The following is a 21137-nucleotide window of genomic DNA, read 5'->3' on the forward strand; positions in this document are numbered from 1 at the left end:
TATGATTATATGATATCTAATATTTGCTACAGAATGACTGAAGAGTGTAAGGGGAGGGTAGAAATGAAATAAAATTGGCCACATACTGATAAGCCTTGACATTTTTGATGGGTATAATAGGTTGATTATATTAGTATCTTTACTGTTATATCTTTGAAAATTTCCATAATAAAAGATGAAAGAAAAAAAAGAGAAGCCTGCTTTTGCTAAATGCGAAATTGGTGGTAAGAAAAAGGATGATCATGGATGATCGTGTTTGCCAAGGAATAAAGGCCAAACAGGTCACACTCAATTTTAAGGCAGTCTTTCACTAATGTCCCAGCAATTGTCTGAGTTTTATTTTGTTTTGTTTTAATCTTCATAGTCTTATTAAATTTTTAATTTTACCTTTTTCTTTTTGTCTTTTTGAGACAGGGTCTAGCTATGTAGTTCAGGCTGGCCTTGAACTCACTTTGTAGCCCAGGCTGGCCTCGAACTCGCAATGATCCTCCTGCCTCAGCCTCCCAAGTGCTGGGATTACAGGTGTGCGCCACCACACCCAGTTAAATTTTTAATTTTAGATTTAAAAATATTTTACTTTATGTGCATTTCTCCATGGAAGCCTCTGTGGTCACCAGTAGTCCCTGAGAGTCTGCAGGTTCGAGCTGCCACTCCCACGCAGTGAGTCAGGGCTCAGTGACAAAGTGCCACTTGCCACCTCCTTCTTCTGTGTTGAGGTCTCTCTTCATGCTCCCTCTGGGCTTTATTTATTTATTTATTTATTTTGGTACCAGGATCGAACTCATGACCTTGCGCTTGCTAGGCAGGCACTGTGCCGCTGAGCTATATCCCCCACCTTAATGTGTGCTTTTTATTGTTGTTGTTTTTGGTACCGGGAATCGAACTCATGACCTTGCGCATGCTAGGGAGGTGTCCCTGTGGGCTTTAATTCTCACTTCAGGTCCTTGCTGGGTCCCGGGGACCCATTTCCTTCCTTTTTCTCATCTTATGTTGCTATATTGCAGCGTCTGGACACCACAGCAGAGGCTGTTTCTCTGCTGTTCACCACTCTGCCATCTTCCCGGAAGTCCCTTGTTTTATTTTTGAGACAAGGTCACACTATGTAGTTCAGGTTGGCCTTGAACTTACTGTGTAGCATAGGCTGGCCTCGAACTCACAATGATCCCTCTGCCTGTGCTTTATGAGTGCTGGGATTAAAGGTGTGCACCACCACACCTGGCAGAGAGGGGTACAGTGCTTCACAGATTGGAGTCTATGTTAATAAAGTTGATAGTTTTTATTATTATCTCATTAAAGAGATCCTTTACCTTTTGCTTATTTTAAATGCTTTTGAGATATTGTTCAGAAATCTGCACAACTCATTAAACGGTGGTTACTGTAAAATTTAAGAATGACTAATGAATCAGTTGATTATACATACTTCCGAAGTAAACTCCCTAAACATCTCTTAAGTGCATTCTATTTAAAAAGTACTAAAAACTCTCAAATTCAGATTATGGTGTTATCCTTTCCTACCTTTTAACAAAATGAAACACAACAGACCGCTTTGCTTTTTGGTACCAGGAATCGAACTCAGGACCTTAGGCTTGCCAGGCAGGCTTTTATGCTGCTGAGTTATATCTCCAGCCCTAACTTTGTTGTGTTATCTACCTTCTACAGGGTGGAGGTGACTAGGCTGGCAGGGAACAGAGAGACAGAGTGAGTCTGAGAAATAAAGGAGTAAAAGGCTGGGGATTTAGCTCAGCGGCACAGCGCTTGCCTGGCAAGTGCGAGGTCGTGAGTTCAATTCCCGGTACCGGAAAAAAAAAAAAAAAGAAATAAAGGAGTGACGTGAGGGTCTATGAGGACCACACCGTCTGGCCTCAATTGCACTGTCTTTGAATCTGCTGTATTGTCTAGAAGTTGTACCTCTTTGGGATGGGTTCGTGGTTATCCATCCATTTGTCACTGGCTAGTGATAATGGAAATTAAAACTGAAGTCTTCAGTGCAAATTTACAGGAAATAGCTTTAACTGAAAAGTAGAGAAAATAAGAGGGGGCACGCACAGCTCTGACCCACATCACGCTGGTACCCAAACAAAGGAAAATAAGAGAAAATAAGGAAAGGGATTCCATTTGAGGAACTGAAGGGGGCGTAGATCTCAACAGGAGGCTCAGACTGGCCAGTTTTCTGGGAGCAGTGGTGGGCTGTGGACTGACTGATCATTATCTTAGTCTGTGCTTTTTGCGGCTCCAAAGGATCCTTATGGCTTCAGGCACAGTTTCGTTCCCTTGAGAGGACTGTTCTCGCCTGGGGCTGTCTCTCTGCTGGTATCCAAGGTGACACTAGGTTTACGGCAGTGGACACTTCTGGGCATAGCTGAATGTGGCTGTAAATCTCTCCTTTTGGTGTCCTCCATCGTGAAGAAGGATGGGATAGGCTGGGTAAAGGTAGGGTCACAAAATCTGGTTTCGCCATTTTTTAGACAGGTACCCCCTAAATGATGAGCATGCCTCAGTGCAGAGCTGTGAAGGAATTTGACTCAGAGTCTTACAAAATGAAGGCCAGGGTTTGTTCTGCTTTTAGTTACCCATTGGGCATCTGTAGGCCCAAAACAAGAGTCACGGTTTTATTTTTTGTTTTGTCGCTTGTAAAGCAAAAGCCACTTTTAAGTCTCTGCCTGAAGGGCCCAGAAGTTTGTCCTCTGTCCCTGTGGTGGGATGTGACTGTATCATCATTCATCTGTTGAATGACCATTTAGGGGTGCTCTCTGTTGGCAAGCAGAATTCCAGGTGCTAGAGTACATCTCTGAGCAGGGTAGAGTTCTGATCTCCCGGAGCTCGTGTTCTAATTGCAGGAAGCAGACAACAAGCCTGGATTACAACATTAGGGGCTGGGAAGTGCTGCTTAACATGGAAAGGCAGAAACCTGAATGGGGCGAGGAGCCAGGCGTGAGGGGCCGTGACAGAGTATTCCAAGCAGCGGGGACGATGGCAGCAAAGCTCTTGAGGCGGGAGATGTTGGTGTGTCTCCGAGTAATAAGAAAGTCAGTGGCAGGAGCTGACTGGGTGAGGGGAGAGAGTCACGGGACATGAGCAGTAACCGAGTTGGAAGCCACATGGGAGATTAGAAGGATTTAACTTTCAACCTGAGGAAAATCCAAACAGAGGAGAGACACGATCTGACTTATGCTTTGAAAGGGTCATCCAAAGGAAAAAATAAAAGCCAAAGAGCTAAAAAGAAGAAGAAAGAGGAGGAGAATGGATGGCAGTGACGGCGGCAGCCAGGCATGATTTTGCGTGCCCGTAATCCCAGTACTGTTGGGCTGGATGCTGAGGCTGGCAGATTGCGGATTCAAGCCCAGCTTGGGAGTCATAGCAGTTTAGTGAGACAATGTCTCAAAATAAAAAATAAGTTGGGTGTGGTGGAGCACGCCTGTAATCCCAGCACTCAGGAGGCTGAGGCAGGAGGATAGTTGTGAGTTTGAGACCAGCCTGGGCTACAAAGTGAGCTCAAGGCCAGCCTGAACTGCATAGCCAGACCCTGTCTCAAAAAGACAAAAAATAAATAAATAAAAATAAAAGGGCTGGGGTGTAGCTCAGTGTGAAGACCTTGGGTTCAATCCTCAGAACCCTTCCATAGCAAAAACCTAAGGTTAAGAAAACCCCCTTCCTACCTGGCTTCATCAAGGAGAAAAATCTAAGTAAGTTTTTTTTTTTTCTTTCATTTTTTGTTAGCATGTTTGGATCCATAATAACTATACTCATTTTGGGGAACTGGTACACATACATATCACATCTTAATCCTTTTCACTGCCTCTTCCCCTCCCTAGCACAGTTCAGTTTCAAGGGCCGCAGGGATGTGGCCTGAGCCCGCAGACCAGAATGGAGCAGAGGGGGCTGGAGATTTAGCTCAGCAGCAAAGGGCCTGCCTGGCAAGCGCAAGGTCGTGAGTTCGATTCCTGGTACCAGAAGAAAAACAAAACAAAAAAAACAGAAACCAGAATGGAGCAGAGACACGGTAACCTGAAAAAGTGTGGACAGAGGTGAGGCATCAGGAGGAGAGGCTGTGAAAGGTCCCATGCAGCCAACTGACCAAGAGTGGGAGGTGCTTCTGGATGTTGCACGTTTGACCTCCGGCTTGGTGCCAGGCAGTTCCCACCATAAGCACGGACACGAGTGACCCAACTCTATGGCCCTTTTGCAGCCACGAACTATGACCCCCAAAGGCAAGATTTGCATTTCCCATGTGTGTACTTTTCCGTGTGGTAACCCAAGGAGCAAGGCCACTGATAACAGCGCAATTCAATGCAATGTGGCAAGCTTCACCCAGGGGTGAGCTGGCCAGACCAGAAGGAGAATGGCCTTCCACTGTGCCCGGTGCGCAGAGCAGTGAAGTCACTTTGGGTTTTACATGGCGGCCTTGGGGCTGGACAGCCATAGCAGTCCGATGGACCCCATCATTTCGAGTTAGTTAAAACATCAGTGAACTGGCTGAGGCACTTAGGGGAGCCTCTGGCCCACATCTTTGCTTTGGTCAGTTTCTCCCAAAGCCATAGCTGCCAGTGTTTCAGGTAAAGCAAAGATGCTGCTAGGGCCAGGCTGGCTATTTTCCTCCTCGGCCCTGTGTGCGTGTGTGTGTGTGTGTGTGCGCGCGCGCGCACACACACACACGCACGCGTACTGGGACTTGCCTTTAACATGCTAGCCAAATGCTGTACAACTGAGCTGTGTACCCAGGCCTTTTTTCAAGATGTTTATTTTGAGACAAGCTCTCCCTAAATTTCCCAGGCTGACCTGCAACTTGTGATCCTCCTGCCTCAGCCTCTGGAGTAGCTGCGGTTACAGGCATATGCCACCGTGCCGAGCATACTCTTCTAGGTGCACCGTTTATATTTGGTTAGCAAAGATTCTTAGAGTCTTCTCATCTTTTTCAATTACCAGGGTCCACTTGACTTCTCCAAAACGGGGTCATCGGGGTAAGAGCTGCAGTCCTCCGGAGCAGCAGGCAGTGTGTACTTGGCATCTACGTCCAGTAGGTGGCGGTGTTGTACTGAGAAATGGCCTCTCTAGAGCGCACTAGAGACAATGGACTTTAACAAGTAAAGTTGTGATTTCTTTTTCTTCTCTTCAGATTCTTGTTTCTGCCTGACCATCTGGGAGGGGGAAAAGAGGCGAGCAGAGAAGTGATTTTGCAGTCTCACCAACGTGGAGAACCACGTGGCAGCCCCTGAATGGGGAGGACCCTTCAACACTGGACCGGGCTGGTAAATGCAAGCCTGTGCCCCAAGTCCTACTGGCCATCCTGATGTAGAAGCAACCAAATCAAGGAGACCTGCACGCAGGCTAACTTTAGCTTCCCATCTCCAGTGGGAACTCTGACCAAGCCCCACAGGTGAATCTGGGTACCTTTTCCCTACCAAGAACAAGGACTGAGAAATCTAGCACAGGTATGTCAAGGACTGCAGCTAGCGACGGCTCTGTGTCATCTGCTGGCTGAGGGTTCTTTTGCTCAGTTTGGATGGAAATCACAAATAGGCAAAGTGTAGCTCGTTCAGTGTAAACAACCCTGAGCTTTGGATGCCAGCAGCTCTCAGCTCTTGGTGCTAGTGCCCTCCGGCACTCTCCTGGCAGCAGGACTCCACAGCTGACAGCAGCCCTTGGGGATTCTCACGGCCACCGAGCTGGCAGCTCCTGACAAATCTCCATTACTCTCTGTTATTGGCTGCTGGCTGCCAGTCAGTCCCTTCAGAGAACAGGTCCTGCTGGGCGTGGTGGTGCACGCCTGTAATCCCAGCACTCAGGAGGCTGAGGCAGGAGGATCGTTGCTAGTTCGAGGCCAGCCTGGGCTACAAAGTGAGCTCAAAGTCAGCCTGAACTGCATAGCAAGACCCTGTCTCAAAAACATCAAAAAAAAAAAAAAACAAAAAAACAAAAAAACAAAAACGTAGCAGAAAACAGGTTCCCACCATGAGCACAGACACAAGTGACCCAACTCTATGGCCCCCAAAGACAAGATTTTCATTTCCCATGTGTATACTTTTCCACATGGTAACCCAAGGAGCAAGGCCACTGATAACAGAGCAATTCAGTACAATGTAGCAAGCTTCACCCAGGGGCGAGCTGGCCAGACCAGAAGGAGAATGGCCTTGCACTGTTCCCGGTGCACAGCGTTACCAGCTACAGTTGCTGGCTACTTTGGGCCCTAGTAACGGTTGGTGTTACCAGCGCCTAGTGTAGCGGCTCAGCACACCCGACTCAAGATACAAATCACAAACAGGCAAAGATGTATCACTCAGAAGGGGCTTTATTAGGGCTTATGCCGCAACATAAAGGGGAACAGTGCACAGACTGACCCGCTAAGGATGTGGGGGAAGTTGCTTATACAAAAGAACGAGTGGGGTCCCATATGCACAGACTTTCTGCATAGTCCTAGGCAGGGGTAGGGCTCCTCACGGACCTGATGAGACCTCTTGTACCTCTGCGGGGCAGTCATCTGGGATGGACCTATGACATGCTCGCTGCCACCCAAGCAAACGTCTCCCTGAGCAGCTGTGTGATGTAGTGTGGCTGGCGGCGAGGCATCTGGGGTACTGCAGAGGAACAAAATAAAGTAAATCCTCCTGGGACACACTGGGCTCTTCTCTCCCATCTCATCAAGGACCCTGTTAATTACCCTGCTCCCATACGCTGAGGAGAAAGGGAAGCCAGCCAGCTTATTGGGCATGGTGGGCAGCTGCACATGGGCTACAGGACTTCTGGTTTTTGACCTGTTCAACATGGTATATCCCGCAGTGACCTTTTTCAAGCAGTCCATCCCAAGTTGGGTGTTGGTGCTGCCCTGTCTTGACCCCTGAAGCTTTGCTTGGTTTTGGCATAAGGGTAAGGTGATCTTCCAGGAAATTAGGCCTAGCCACCAAGATTAACTTAGCGTTAAAGACATTGTAGACAGTGATACATGCATACCTATTACAGCAGCACAATTCATAATAGCTAAATCTTGTTTTTGTTTTTCTTTTTGAGACAGGGTCTCACTATGCAGTTCAGGCTGGCCTTGAGCTCACTTTGTAGCCCAGGCTGGTCTCAAACTCACAGTGATCCTCCTGCCTCAGCCTCCCGAGTGCTGGGGTTACAGGTATGCGCCACCACGCCTGGCTTCATCATAGCTAAACCTTGGAAGTGGCCTGTACACCCATCAACAGATGAAGGATAAAGAAAATGTATTACTTAGCATAAAAAAGGAGAAATCTGAGTCATTTGTAGGACAGCAGATGCAATTTGAGACCATATGCTAAATGAAATGAATCAGACAGAAGGTTAAATATTGTATGGTTTCCCTTGTATAAGAAGCCTAAAATGTAAATAATCTAAAGAATAAAATTAAAGCTGGATGACAGGAAATAGGAGAGATAGACTTTGTGGAAATACATGGGTGATCTAGGGGAGGTAAATGATTAAGCTGTGATATGTATCTGTACCAGTTCCCCAAGATGAATGTTATTATGTACTGCAAACATAAAGTCCACCCAAAAATGTATACACACTGCAGGAAAAGAAAAACCTGTGTAAATACTTGAACCCTCCATTTACTGAGATATCATGAGATGAATACAAGTTACCTTTGGCTCTACAATTATAAGACGTGCTCAAAGTGGTGGCTGTTAGCTTCTAGATATTCATTAGTACAGTGAACTGCTGCTTAGGTAACCTTAGTCACTGAGTTTGCTGCACATGCATTTTCAATGTCTCCTTTAAGGGCTGGCAATGTGGCTGGCAATTTTCTGTGACATGTGACATCCTGTAGGGTCCCCCATACAAGGGTAACACTAGCTGTTGCAAAAGCATCATACTACTTTTTTTTTTTTGTCTTTTTGAGACAGGGTTTCGCTATGCAGTTTAGGCTGGACTTGAGCTCACTTATGTAGCCCAGGCTGGTCTCAAACTTGCAACGATCCTCCTGCCTCAGCCTCCCAAGGGCTGGGATTACGGGCGTGCGCCACCATACCTGGTCTCATACTACTTTTCTTTTCCTGCAGTGTGTCTACATTTTGGGGGACAGACTATATATACTCATAGAAAATGAAAAAAAAACATGAATTGACTGAAGATTTTTTTCCCTGATTAAGATCCTTTACCCCGTATTGGGCGACCTCTCACTGCTCAGCCTGTGAACACTGGCACCACTGCAGTTGGTTACCAAGCAGGACAGTGGGGGATCCTCACTGCCTCACGTCCACTTGCACAAGGGCCTGTGGCAGCAGATCCCAGGGAGTCTTCTTGCATTTCCAAACCCTACCCATGTTGTACTTCCGGTTCCAGAGAACCGCGTCTCTATCATTGTCCAAACCTTGTTGCCAAAGCTGTTGGGTTTGGAATTTGATTTTACTTTACTTATAAGTTACTCTATTACTGATTTATGGTTATTGGCAGAAGACACAAGACTCCTGAGTCAGAGACAAAGGACTTATGACTCGAGCACAGCAAGCAACATGAGCACCAGCTTGTTTGTAATGGTTTCTGTCATTTCCTGGACCCACAGTGAGATGAGTGGGCTCAGAGGGAACCTATACTGTACGTGCTATAGGCTGCTTTGCAGCTGAGCTGAGACGGGGGATGCACTGCTTTTAAAGCAAGCAGTAAGCAAGCCTACTCTTTGTTTAGGGGGAGATGTGATCTCATCCCTTGAGGCAACTGAAAAACAACCCTGAAAAATGGCCCAAGTAAAATACTGCTGGTTGGCCCAGAGAACAATGATGTACTTAAATTAGAAAGGATGAAGGAGGCTGAGGTACAGGATTGCAAGTTTGAGCCCACAGCAACTTAATGAAACCCTGTCTCAAAATACAAAATAAAAAAGGGCTGGTTTTATAGCTCAGTGCAAAGGCCCTAGGTTTAATCCATAGTACCCCCCCCCCAACATACAAAGTATAAATTCATTGTTTATTTTAGTCTTTTTGAGACAGGGTCTCACTATGCAGTTCAAGCTGCCTTTGAACTCACTTTGTAGCCCAGGCTGGCCTCAAACTCTCAGCAATCCTCCTGCCTCAGCCTCCTGACTGCTGGGATTACAGGCATGCTCACCACGCCTGGCCAAAAATTCCTTGTATGATAATATCATACATATATTTCAGGCTCAAAGCCTAGAGATTCTGAATCAACAGACCCAGGTGAGTTATGGAGTCTGCCTTCTCTCAAGTCCCCTGGTAGTTCTGATGTCACGCTACAGTCCAAGAATTTTCTGAAGAAGCCATAAAAGTAGGCTGTGCCATCTCCTGCCTCAGTGTCCTAAGTGCTGGGAGTACAGGGGTGCAGCACCAAGACCGGCTCATCCTGAGTTTTGCTAGGTACTGGCGCACCGTTCTCTCTTGCTCTGAGGCCTTTGCACTGACCACTCCTGTTATGGGATACACGCACAAACTGAGCTAGCATCTCCTGATGCCAAAGAATGAACTTGAGGATGCTGGGGCAAAGTAAGAAGAAAGTTTATTAGAGGAATCTTCCTGAGAGCAGGACAAGGCCTGAAAGTGGGCTGCCATGGGGACTCTTCATCTAGGGCAGTGGTGGCGAACCTGCGGCCCTTGTGCCGAGGTGGGCTGTTTGTATCACTGAAAGCTCCAAAAGGTTCATCATCGCTGGTCTAGGGATTTTTATGCACAAAAACAACTATGTCTCAGGCCTCTCCGGGCAAAGCTGAAGTCAAGCTATGGGGTGACCAGCGAGGAAGTTTGACTAGAAATGGGCTTACAGAAATTGAGGGCTCAAAAAAAAAGGAAAAAGGAAAGAAAAAAACAAAAAACCTCAGGGCTCATAGCAAGCACTGTTAATTGTAACTTTTCTAAAATTATCAGCACAAGAACAAAGACATTCTTCAGAGGATACGAATATAGGCTTGTGTGTGCTTTATCTATCGCCTTGTTTTTATCACATTCCTGGGCAGGAGGATCCCACCAGTTTAACATCGGGCGGCCGGAGCCCGGGCGCCCACCAAGGTTCTCCATCCTGGGGCCTGGCTTTTTGTTTGCTTCCGGCAGTCTCAGGCTTCTTATCTTGTCCTTCACTGAGTCACCCTGACTCCTTCTCAGGCCTGGCTTTTTCCTGCTGCCTGTCTTGCCTGAGGAACTCCCTCTGCCTAGCACACTCCCCCGCTCCCCTCCTAGGCCAGCGGCAACCGGGAAAGTCTTCTCACCTTACCTCAGGGTCCTGTTCATCCTCAACAGCTTTTAGTGCACACCATGTTTTACTGGGACCGATTGTTTAAATTAGTGTCCTAAGATGGAAGTCACTGGAGGCGCAGGCCTGTTGGTCCAGGGCTGTGGGTACCCAACCGATACTGGGTGCAGTGAGAATGACGATCAAAGGGAGGCCTGGCTGGGAGGGGAATCAAGTGTGCTAACAAAGCTGGGGGTGGTGACCCACTCTGGGAGGCTGAGGCAGGAGGATGGTGAGTCCAAGTGCACCCTGGGCAACTAGTGACTCTGAGAGAAGTTGTCTCAAAATAAAACAAAAAAATGGCTGAGGATGTAGCTCACTGTGAGGGCCCTGAGTTCAATCCCCCAGTAGTTAAAAGAAAAAAGAAAATTACATGAACGACCCTGTCCTGTTCCCTCACTCACTCCCCTCAAATGCTGACCTGACAGTAGCAGGTTTCCCCTTTCCCTTCCCTCCATAACTTACCTGCTGCCTTCTGTCCCATGCCTTGCACACAACTTGTGCCAGAATGTTTTCTCCAAGCTCTAGTTACTTAAACGGGGCATTTGTACATTACAAAACGAACAAAACAAAAACAAAGAACTTAAGTCTGTTTGGAAGCAATTTTCAAATAATACCCTTTTTGTTTTTGTTTTGTTAAGTCAGGGTCTCTGCACATAGCCCAGGCTGGCCTCAACTTCGTGATCCTTCTGCCTCTGCCTCATCAATGTTAGGATTACAAGGGTATATCACCACGCTCAGTAAGGACCTACGTTTTACATGCACAAATTCTTCAAGCATGTGTGTGTGTGTGTGTGTGTGTGTGTTTTCATACTGGGGAATGAATTCAGGCCTACACACTGAACGAGAGCCCTAGCCTTTTTCTTTTCTTTTTTCTTTTGTTTATCTTTGTTTTTCTTTTTCTTTTTTTTTTTTTTTTTTTTTTTGTCTTTTTGAAATAGGGTTTCACTATGCAGCTCATGCTGGTCTCGAACTCACTTTTGTACCTCAGGCTGGCCTCGAACTTGCTGAGATCCTCCTGCCTCGGCCTCCGGAGTGCTGGGATTACAGGAGTGAGCCACCACGCCAGACCCCTAGCTCTTTTTCATTTCATTTAATTGTTCTGAAAAAAAAAAAAAAAATAGTTGTTTTGAGACAGGATCTTGCTAAATCGTTAGAATGTCCAGGCTGGGCTCGACCTTAGGATCCTTGCACCTCAGCCTCCCAGAGTGTCTTCAGGAGTCTCCCATTTGCTACCTGCGTCTGGGAGAGGGAAGCACGAGCCGTGATGCTGTAGGCCTCCAAATGCCTCTTCCGGCCCTGCGCGGCGCCTGGCTTGTCCTGGCCTGACCAGCAGTAGGCGCCAACGGCCAGCCTGGCGGGAAAGACAGGCCCCTCCCCGAGTGCCTCGTCAGCTTTCCGGCCCTTGGCTCGGAGGGTGAGCCTTCCTAAATGCGTAAACCACCGAGAGGTAAGGACCTCCCATTTTCCTAGAGAGAACAAGTGGGCGTTGGGAGCACGGTGGTGGGGTGCATAGCGAAAAGGGCGACCCGGAAGCGATAGTGGAGGAAACTTCCGTTCTTTGTTCTGTCCCCGGTGTGTGGGTCTGTGGCCGGGTCCTACAGGTCCTGGTGCGTGTCTGGTTCCCCCAAATCTCCCGTCTCTGCCCCCAGGGTGAGTCGGGCCGTCTCCGGGGCTCGCGGTGAGCGGAGGCTGTGGTCACCAGGGAAGGGGTGGTGTCCGTGCCGCTGCGGCCCGCGGGATCCCCAAGCCCGCCCGGAGCGGGGTGCGGGAGGCGCCCCTCCCTCTCCTGCGGCCGGTCCCGACTCCGCTTCCTCCCGGACCCCGGTCCCCTCCGACACCCGGCGGGACCCTTGTGGCGAGGGAAAGAAAGGGTTCCGGCTCTGGACTTGTGACTTAAACAGTATCCCCAAAGTTCCAGGCTCGCCCCTTAAGGTGTCCTCTCTTTCAAACATCTGACAGCTGCCCGAACTTAGCGCTTCTCCCGCACGCTTTCCTTTGATGGTTCTAGCTTCCCGCGTTTGTGGGAGGAGAGGAAGTCTATTTTTAACTTAGCCGGGTCCGCGCGCGGGTCAGACACTGAGCAATCCTGGGGCGCAGTTAGGACCAGGGCTGGGAGCAGGTGCGAACTCAGGTTCCGAGCGTGATCCTGCTGCAGCCCGACGAGTCGCGTCTTTTATGGGAAGGGAGACAGCTCCCTCCGGCTCCCTGTTTTAACTGATCCCTGATTTGGTCTTTTGTAGAAGTAGGACTGAGCACAGTGGGGTTTGTTCCCTGAAGAGTTTGTGTGAACTCCGTAAGAGGACAGGAGGGTGGTGAGCTTGAAACCCCTGGGCTAATTAGGACCTAAGGTATTTTTTTCTTCCAGGGCAGATGTCTTCGAACTAAGTACTGAGTAATTAGAGAAGGACTAAATAACTAGGCAAGTACTTGGAGAAGTACTAAGTCAGGGTAGCTGTCAGATGTGGGCATCATTTGGTTTCACGTGTTTGATGGACAGTCGTGGGGAGAGACTGTCATTGAAGCTGCATAGACGACTAGATCTCTGAGCGGCAGGTCTGATGGGGTGGAGTGCAGTCCCACCTCTCATGGCTAAGTCGTGCATTGCAGTGCAGAGGCCTGCAGAAGTAACGGAGTGTATCTGGCAAGTTAGCTGACAGAACAACAGGAACTTCCTGCCCCGGGTGAAAGTTCACCTGATCAACCCTCTGTGCTCTTTCAGCTCCGTCCAGAATGCTGAAAGGAAAATAATCAGTTGTGCAGGTCTTGACTTTTTTTTTTTTGGTACCGGAAATCGAACTCAGGACCTTGCACTTGCTAGGCAGGCGCTTGTGCCCCTGAGCTGTATCCCCAGCCCTATTGTGCAGGTCTTAATGGGTATTTAAATCCTGGTGCGGTGGCACACATCTGTAACCCCAGCACTCTGGAAGGCTGGGGCAGGAGGATTGCGAGTTCCAGCCCAGTCTGGGCAAGTTTAACGACTTGTCAAGACCCTAGCTCAAAATTTTAAAAACGTAGCTCAGTGCAGAGGCCCTGGGTTCAATCCCCAGTACCACTACCCTCCAAAATAAAGTTCTGTCTAAATAATCTAGCTTAGAAATAAAGTTTACACCACCACCAAATCATGCAGCATTGCCATCAACAAAAGTGAGAATTTCCAGGAACAGAGGCTGTCAAATTCCCACTTGTGACATTGGCCTTCTAGGGACTAACTTCAAAGGAAGGAAAGTATCTGGCAAGTGAATCTTCCCAAGGCCTGCTCTCACAGCCAGGTGGTCTTATTTCCCAGGAGTATCTCCAGGAAGCAGGGTTGGCAGCAGAGCATGGGAGGAGTTCTTCCTGGACCCACGACTGTGGGAGCCCAGTGGGGAGTTTCTTTCTGTCAGAAACATTGTTTGCTGATCCAGACACTGGGGACTTGTTCTCAACAATATGCCTTTGAGTTCCAGCTCTGCTTACCCCAGCTGTGAGGAGAGAGCAATGCTTTCTTCTGTGGATTCAGAGCTTTTGACTTGGCTTTCTTAGGAGAAGTGGGGTTTTGTCAGCGTCCCAAGTCACTGGGGCAACAGATGTGCGCCACTGCACCCAGCTTCTAAGGGGAGTTTGTCCTAAGAGATGATTTGTTGGGGCTGTCTGCTTTCATAAACAGTCTTGTTAGTTCTGAGGTAAAAGTGACTGCTGGCTGGCTCCAAGACAATGGTTGAAGGGACCCAGCTGGAGGGCGATGGTAGCAAGTGTATCACCTTGATTGCCCTTGGGGCCTGGCTGCTACCTTAGTGCTTGTCACTGCGTAATGTGTTAGCATTGGGAAACTGCCCAAGACTAGTCACTAGACTTTTTGAACTTGAACTTTCTTTTTTTTTTTTTTCCTTAGTTGTTGTTTTTGTATCAGGTATCAAACTCAGAACCTTGCGCTTGACAGGCGGGTGCTCATGCCCCTGAGCTATCTTCCCAGCCCCTTTTGTGAACTTTCAAGTGACTCACACAGGGCTCCTCTCCCTTTTGTGCCTTACAGGAATGTAAAGCTGTAACACAAACACCTGCTTTCCTGATTGTTGTACTCCTTGCAGTGTGGTTGGCGCTCAAATGTTTGTTATGTGAAGAATGACTAAATAGATAAAACCCAGAAGTTTCTGAGGGTTTTGTTTTTTTTGGTCCACCCCTTCTTCCTGTGCTCTTGATTGTTCTCGTGATTGCTGTGTCTATTTTAGATATGTTGCCACAGCCTTGGAGTCTTTCTTTTTTTTTTTTTTTTTTTTTTTTTTTTTTTTTTGTCTTTTTTTGAGACAGGGTCTCCCTATGCAGTTCAGGCTGGCCTTGAGCTCATTTTGTAGCCCAGGCTGGTCTTGAACTTGGAATGATCATCCTGCCTCAGCCTCCTAAGTGCTGGGATTACAGGCGTGTACCACCACGCCCGGCAAGCCTTCTAGTCTAAAGTAGAAACTTCTACCTGAGATTCAAACCGTACTCTTAAGTGCTAATACAACATTTTGTCCACTAGAACCACAGAGAACAGAACTCAATTATGGTGTCAACTGGGGAATGACTTATATTCCCCAGTATTTGTACTTATAAAAGTAGGGTGATAAAGAATCTTACATTAAAAAAAATTGGTTCTTGCTTTAGGGACTTACATTTTGATTCAAAGAGAGAAAAGAGATAAGAAAAGCTACTGCCTTCTTTGTAAGAGTAAGCACAGAAACTGGGACTAGGCTTTTCATCCTGATGAACATAAACACTTTACTTTTATAAATATCAGGGTGTTCAGCAGGGAGCCAGGGGTAGGACGTTGAGCAAAGCCTGGGCCCTTTCTGTGTCCTGTAGTATCATTACAGGGTACACGTGAATCTGTTCACCAGGATCTAGACCAGTCCCAGTTACTTTTAGGTCTTAACTGAGATGCTAGTTGCTCTCTTTATGTGTACAGGAGGTGTCTTTTAAGTTGTCTTTGAACTTTTACTTCTACAGTGCTTCCTCGTTCTCATTCAAAACCGGCTTCCTTCTGAGTCTGGAGATAGGAGATCGGAAGCCAGAACATCTACCCTACCCATGGAAACTCAGGCTGATCATGTATCTCAGGAACCTCAACCCTTGCTTGAGAGTGGTGAGGAATAAGGATTCATTCCATGTTTTATTCATTCCGCGGTCATCTGTTGACATTTCTTGTTACTAGGTGTTAGATTAACTAGACCCTAGAGGTGCCATGATTCTTCTGTTGAATAACTCACAGTCTTACGTGGGGGGCTGACTAACACCAGTTGCTACTGCACAGCTTGAGAAGTTTTACAACAGGCATTTTTGAAAGCTATTGGGCACCTCATGCAAGACCAACAATACTGAATTCTATTTTTCAGGCACTTTTTAATAGCAGACTTTGCAGTCATAGATTGCGCTCTTTAGGTGCATGCTGTTGAGTCTTTTAGACATCATTTTGTCCAAAGGCAAAATGATAATGTAGACAGAAAGCCACTAAAATGTATTTTGCTTTTGTAGATTGTAGTTTTGAGCTAGCTGGGGTTTTTTTGTTTCTTTTTTTTTTTTTTTTTTTTTTTTTTTTTTTTTTTTTTTGTCTTTTTGAGACAAGGTCTCACTGTGCAGTGCAGGCTGACCTTGTGCCCATTTTGTAGCCCAGGCTGGTGTGGAATTCGCAACAATCTTCCTGCCTCAGCCTTCTGAGTGCTGGGATTATAGGCATGCACCACCACGCCCGGCAAGCTCGTTTTAATCTTAATGGATATTATTTCTTTGCTTTTCAGGAAAAAAGCATTTAAGGTTCTTCTTTGTTAAAATCTACTGTGACTAGAGGTTTGGAATCTCCGAGACAAACATGTTACCCAGATTACAGGGAGAGTTCTGTGGTCCAGCACGGAAACAGGAAACATTTGTAGTGTGTAGATTTCATCTGGGGAAGAAGAGCTTGTGGTTGTGTTTTCAGTCAGGGATGGGGTGAAGCTGCTCATTTACCTCTAAGAACTTGGTGCAGGAATTGGGCAGCGTCACCGAGAGGACTGACCAGAGGCCAGCGGGCAGGCAGACTCACTCCTGGGCCCTTTTATTGTCCTTCAGCTCTTCCCTCCTCAGAAGTTCCTGCCTTTTCCAACAAGGACAGTCTGGGGGATGAGATGCTGGCAGCTGCTCTCCTAAAGGCCAAGTCCCAGGTGAGCACTGGTTCCCTTCACCCTTTTCCTTCCCATTTCTGGACAGTTCAGTTCAGTGACATCCCATTCGGTACCCAGATTCCTGAATCTGTCTGTCAGGGCCATGCTCATTTCTTACTTTCTGTCATGGACTCTTGGGTCTCATCCTCTGCTCTAACCGCCTTTTCCACTTCCCAGAAAGGCATTTCAAAAATAAATTCATTCATTCATTCATTCATTTCAAAAATAAACTCATTCATTCATTCATTCATTCATTGAGACAAAGTCTCACTATGTAGCTCAGGCTGGCCTTGAACTCAGAGTGATTCTCCTACCTCAGCCTCCTGAGTGCTGGAATTACAAGCGTGTGCCCCACCCCAAGCTCAACCGAAAGACGTTTTTGAGCCCCATCTTGAATTGCTGTGTTGGTGCTGCCGGTCCCTGCCATCACTGTGAAATTGTATGTGTGACCGCATTGTTTCAGGAGTTGGTGACATTTGAGGACGTAGCTGTCTACTTCATCCGGAAGGAGTGGAAGCGATTGGAACCTGCTCAGAGGGACCTGTACCGGGATGTGATGCTGGAGAACTATGGGAATGTGTTCTCACTGGGTAAGGAGATGCACCTTCTCAGGGGGCCTCTGTGGCTTCCAGTGGCTTTCTTGGTGGTTGGTAACAATGTTGTCACTGTGAACAAGTAGCGATTAGCTCGTTCTTGGAAAATCCTAATAACAATGGTAGCCAAAACTCACATATATTCAGCTTATAAAGAGTTTTCGTTGGTATTTATTTACTTAATTCATCCTCACAGTGACAGTGTAATCAGGGTAACCAGCATTACCCTCGTTTTATAGGAGAGGAAAGTGAGGTTGGAGATCTCAGATGCTTTGTGCGTGGTTGTAGAGCTGCTGCGTGGCCAGGCTTGAGCCTCAATCTTTGAACTCCAGATTGAGTACTTTTTCCGTGTATTCTTAGGGCTTAATGTATAATCCAGCAGCTTTTCTAAAAGATTAATGTGAACAGCTGTTTGCGTGAACATTCTGGGAGTCAGCTCTGTCTCCTCCTCTAGTCCTCTAGATTCGCCCCAGGGACCTCTTACTTTGTTTAGGATCAAGGGCACCTGCTGCTGTTATAGAAGTGTAAACTTGCTTAAAGGAGAAATAGCCTTCTTAATCTTCAGGATTAATTCCTTGTTTCTCATCCCACTTTCAGTGAAAACATTTTCCTGAGCAGTGCCAGGGGGTCTTACTAACTCCCAGCTGAGACCTCCCCGTACAGTTCCTTTCTGTCTCCTGGAAACCTGCAGTCTCGATTGTGCTCTGTAGCCACTCAGTTGAGCAGGATGACTCCCTCACTCCGCGTCTCTTTCCCATTTCTGAGTCCTGGCATGATCTCTTGGTTGGAGTGAGGAAGGGCTAAAGGACCTGGTTAAATGGATCTGAGAACAGGGAGGTCCTGTTCACGTGAGAGAAGAACAGCTGTTTCCGTCTCTGACACTCACTGCCCTGCCTGCTTTTTAAAATGAAAAAACAAACTATAAATGCTAACTATCTACACCCGTTACACTTACTCTCCAGAAGTAGTGAAATTAGAGACGTCAGATACTGAGGTGGTTTATCTAGCCTCCCACACGAGCACAGCCTTTTGGCCTGGAGCTTGGAGGTGGACAGAACTCCGTCCTGCCTGTTTCTGCGGGTGTGGCACTGCGGTGGGACTGCAGACAGGGTGGCTCTGCTGAGCTGGGCTGTAAGGAGTCCCTTGTGTCTCCTCCACCTGCTCCTTCCACCCTGCTGCTGTTCGTCATCACCCTCCTCACCTTTCCCTCCAGCCCTGTTTGTCAGTTTCTTACATTTGCTCTCCCTTAAACTGTTCTTGCAGCCACCATCTCCCCAGTTATATCCCGCTGACCTTTTGAAGACTTTGTCACTTGTTAAACAATACATCCTTTCTCTTCTGGTTTTGGTTCTCAACTTGCCGATCATCCTCCCTCCTGACAGCTTCCGCTTTCTCTGTTCTTTCAGCTCTTTTCTCCTTGCTCTTGCTTTCTACCTTGTTCTCTCTGTTTCCTTTGGCCAGTTATCTTACTTTGCCATAGCTACATGCATACAAGGTAGACCTCTTTTCAGTCATGTAAAAGGCGTGCCCTTTTGTACTATAAATATCAGTCACATTGAATATCTTGTCGTCTGACTTTTACTGTTTTTTTCCCCCATGGAACAAGTAACATTTGCATTTTTTATTGTGCTAGATGGTGAGTCCAGGACTGACAGTGATCGAGACATTTCAGAAGATACAGGATCACATGGGATGCTATTGGGAAGATTCCAAAAGGATATTTCTCAGGGTCTTAAATTTGAAGAAGCCTATGAACAAGAAGTCAGTCTAAAAAGGCAACTAGGGAACTCCTCTGGGAAAAGATTGAATAGGAAGATACAAGATTTTGGTCAAGTGACAGTTGAAGGAAAGCTCTCCCCCATGGCAGAGAGAAATGAGAAATATAATGAGTTTGGGAACAGCTTCACTGTGAGTTCCAGTCTGATTTCCCATCAGAGACTTCCTGTGGGAGACAGACCCCATAAATGTGATGAATGTAGCAAGAGCTTTAATCGAACTTCAGACCTTATTCAACATCAGAGAATCCACACAGGGGAAAAGCCCTATGAATGTAGTGAATGTGGCAAGGCCTTCAGCCAGAGCTCACATCTTATTCAGCATCAGAGGATCCACACTGGGGAGAAACCTTATGAATGTAATGATTGTGGGAAGACCTTCAGTTGTAGCTCTGCTCTCATCCTACATCGGAGGATCCACACTGGGGAGAAACCTTATGAATGTAATGAGTGTGGGAAAACCTTTAGCTGGAGTTCCACCCTTACTCACCACCAGAGAATCCACACTGGCGAGAAACCCTACGCTTGTAATGAGTGTGGAAAGGCCTTCAGTAGGAGCTCTACCCTTATTCATCATCAGAGAATCCACACTGGAGAAAAGCCCTATGAATGTAATGAGTGTGGGAAGGCCTTCAGCCAGAGCTCACATCTCTATCAGCACCAGAGAATCCACACTGGAGAGAAGCCCTACGAATGTATGGAATGTGGAGGAAAGTTTACCTATAGTTCAGGCCTTATTCAGCATCAAAGAATCCACACAGGGGAGAATCCCTATGAATGTAGTGAGTGTGGAAAAGCCTTCAGGTATAGCTCAGCTCTCGTCCGCCATCAGAGGATTCACACTGGAGAGAAGCCTTTGAATGTAATGGGTATGAGCAAAAGTTCTCTCAGAGTTACTGCTGAATTAAATATCAGAGAGTCTACATGAAAGAGCTGCATACCCGTTTTCCTCACTTCCCGCGTCTCAAGAGCCCTTGCCTTATTTTATAACTCTGAACAACTTAGGCTTGTCCCTTCCACCTCAGACCTTTCCCATTAATGGGGCAGATTTTGTGTTTCATCATGGCACAGTGATCAGAAACCTAGTGGATTTCCCAGAAAACAGCCTTCAAAACTTGAGAGGCAAGTGAGAGATTAAGTGCTGGGAACAGAAGGAAGCTTGAGGACCAGTCACCCTTTTCTGGAGGGGAGTTTGCACTAAACCGTTTTTTCTCACACCAGACAAGCCTTTCTTTCCAACACGGGGGTGGAAGATTAGTAGGAATAAAGTTCCAATGATTCCGCTAGTTGGAATCAATGTAGTGAGCACAAAAGGCAGTGGAAAGAATGTCCTGGGTCCTCATTGCTAGGGAGGGGAGCAGAGGCTGTGTTTTGAAGCCACTGTCCCCAATCCAGCTTTACGATTTGACAAGGAACATGCTGTTGCGTGATTTCATTAATTAAGGAAACCTGGTGTTGAAGGACTTGTTATTTTATTGAAGGAGGGGAAAGGACCCTAAAAAAGATTTCTGTGATGACTGTATCCTGTAGGGCTTTTGGAGCAACACGACTATGTTTCCAAGAGCAGTCTGGCAGTCCCGTAGGCAGGCCGAACGTCCCGTGCTTCCTGTACTGACTGGGAAATCCAACTGAGCAGTGAATAACCTGAGGGTGCAGATCAGAAGCATTTAGTACTAGCCTCTGATTCCTGCCCTGTTCCTCTTCCCGCTCCTGTGATGACAAGCGATTTACTCCAACGTCTAGTTACTAAGGATGCTTTCAAGGAGCTGATTCAGTCAGTCTCTCCTGCCCTCTGTTACCTCTAATATCTGGCCCCAGCAGCTGGACCTCCCCTAACTCCACTTCTGACTTCAACAGGCAAGGATTAATCCACATAAAGAGCAGAGCCCGGAGAAGGAAGGCTGTGGCCCGAACTTGGTGACAGGGCTCCTTGCAGGGCTAGAATGGCACTCAGTGAATTTTCCCAACCTGAGGGATGACCTTCCATTGTTTTCCCAACCCTGCTCAGCCTGTAGCATAAACGAAGTGCACTATTAAACAGAATAGTTTTTCAGAAGAGGAAATTGGGTGTGTTTTTGCGCAGCGGTCAAATTTATTTGAGCCAGAACACTGACTCTAAATAGAATCTGAAAGTTAACCTTTAAATTTTTCCTTTGGCAACCATTTCTCAGTTACAAATATGAGGTTTCCCTTCCGTCCTCCATCATATTCCTGCACAAACTACTGTCACAAACCAACATCAAACCATTGACAGAGGTCCCCCCACATATGGGATATTGTAAGCTGCAGCTCATTCTGTGTGGTGTAATACTTTTTTTTTTTTTTTTGGTTTTTCTCCGGTACCGGGAACCAAACTCATGACCTTGCGCTTGCCAGGCAGGCGCTTTTGCCGCTGAGCTAAATCCCCAGCCCTGTGTGGTGTA

At 47.0% G+C, this 21137-nt stretch overlaps 1 protein-coding gene and 1 long non-coding RNA gene across 6 annotated transcripts; one reads left to right on the forward strand and one right to left on the reverse strand.

Moving 5' to 3' along the window:
• Positions 1 to 6268: 6268 nt before the first annotated feature.
• Positions 6269 to 11206, reverse strand: LOC106147517. The gene is made up of 2 exons (XR_001232441.1): positions 11167 to 11206; positions 6269 to 6572 (listed from the first exon to the last, which is right to left on the reverse strand). It is a non-coding gene; the product is annotated as an uncharacterized LOC106147517 (long non-coding RNA).
• A 242-nt stretch (positions 11207 to 11448) lies between these two features.
• Positions 11449 to 20777, forward strand: Znf3 (zinc finger protein 3). Of its 5 annotated transcripts, none has more exons than XM_005413758.2 (5): positions 11449 to 11638; positions 15157 to 15292; positions 16255 to 16346; positions 16810 to 16936; positions 18573 to 20777. In XM_005413758.2, the coding sequence occupies exons 2-5, from the start codon at positions 15238 to 15240 to the stop codon at positions 19640 to 19642; spliced, it is 1344 nt and encodes a 447-aa protein (XP_005413815.1). In that variant the 5' UTR covers positions 11449 to 11638; positions 15157 to 15237; the 3' UTR covers positions 19643 to 20777. The 5 variants fall into 5 exon arrangements, with proteins under 5 accessions (XP_005413815.1, XP_005413817.1, XP_005413818.1 ...); XM_005413759.2 differs by lacking the exon at positions 11449 to 11638 and adding an exon at positions 11651 to 11869; XM_005413757.2 differs by lacking the exon at positions 11449 to 11638 and adding an exon at positions 11651 to 11798.
• The last annotated feature ends 360 nt before the right edge of the window (positions 20778 to 21137 follow it).

The sequence above is a fragment of the Chinchilla lanigera genome, unplaced genomic scaffold (assembly GCF_000276665.1).
Source record: "Chinchilla lanigera isolate Chin_1 unplaced genomic scaffold, ChiLan1.0 scaffold00172, whole genome shotgun sequence".
NCBI lineage: Eukaryota > Metazoa > Chordata > Mammalia > Rodentia > Chinchillidae > Chinchilla > Chinchilla lanigera.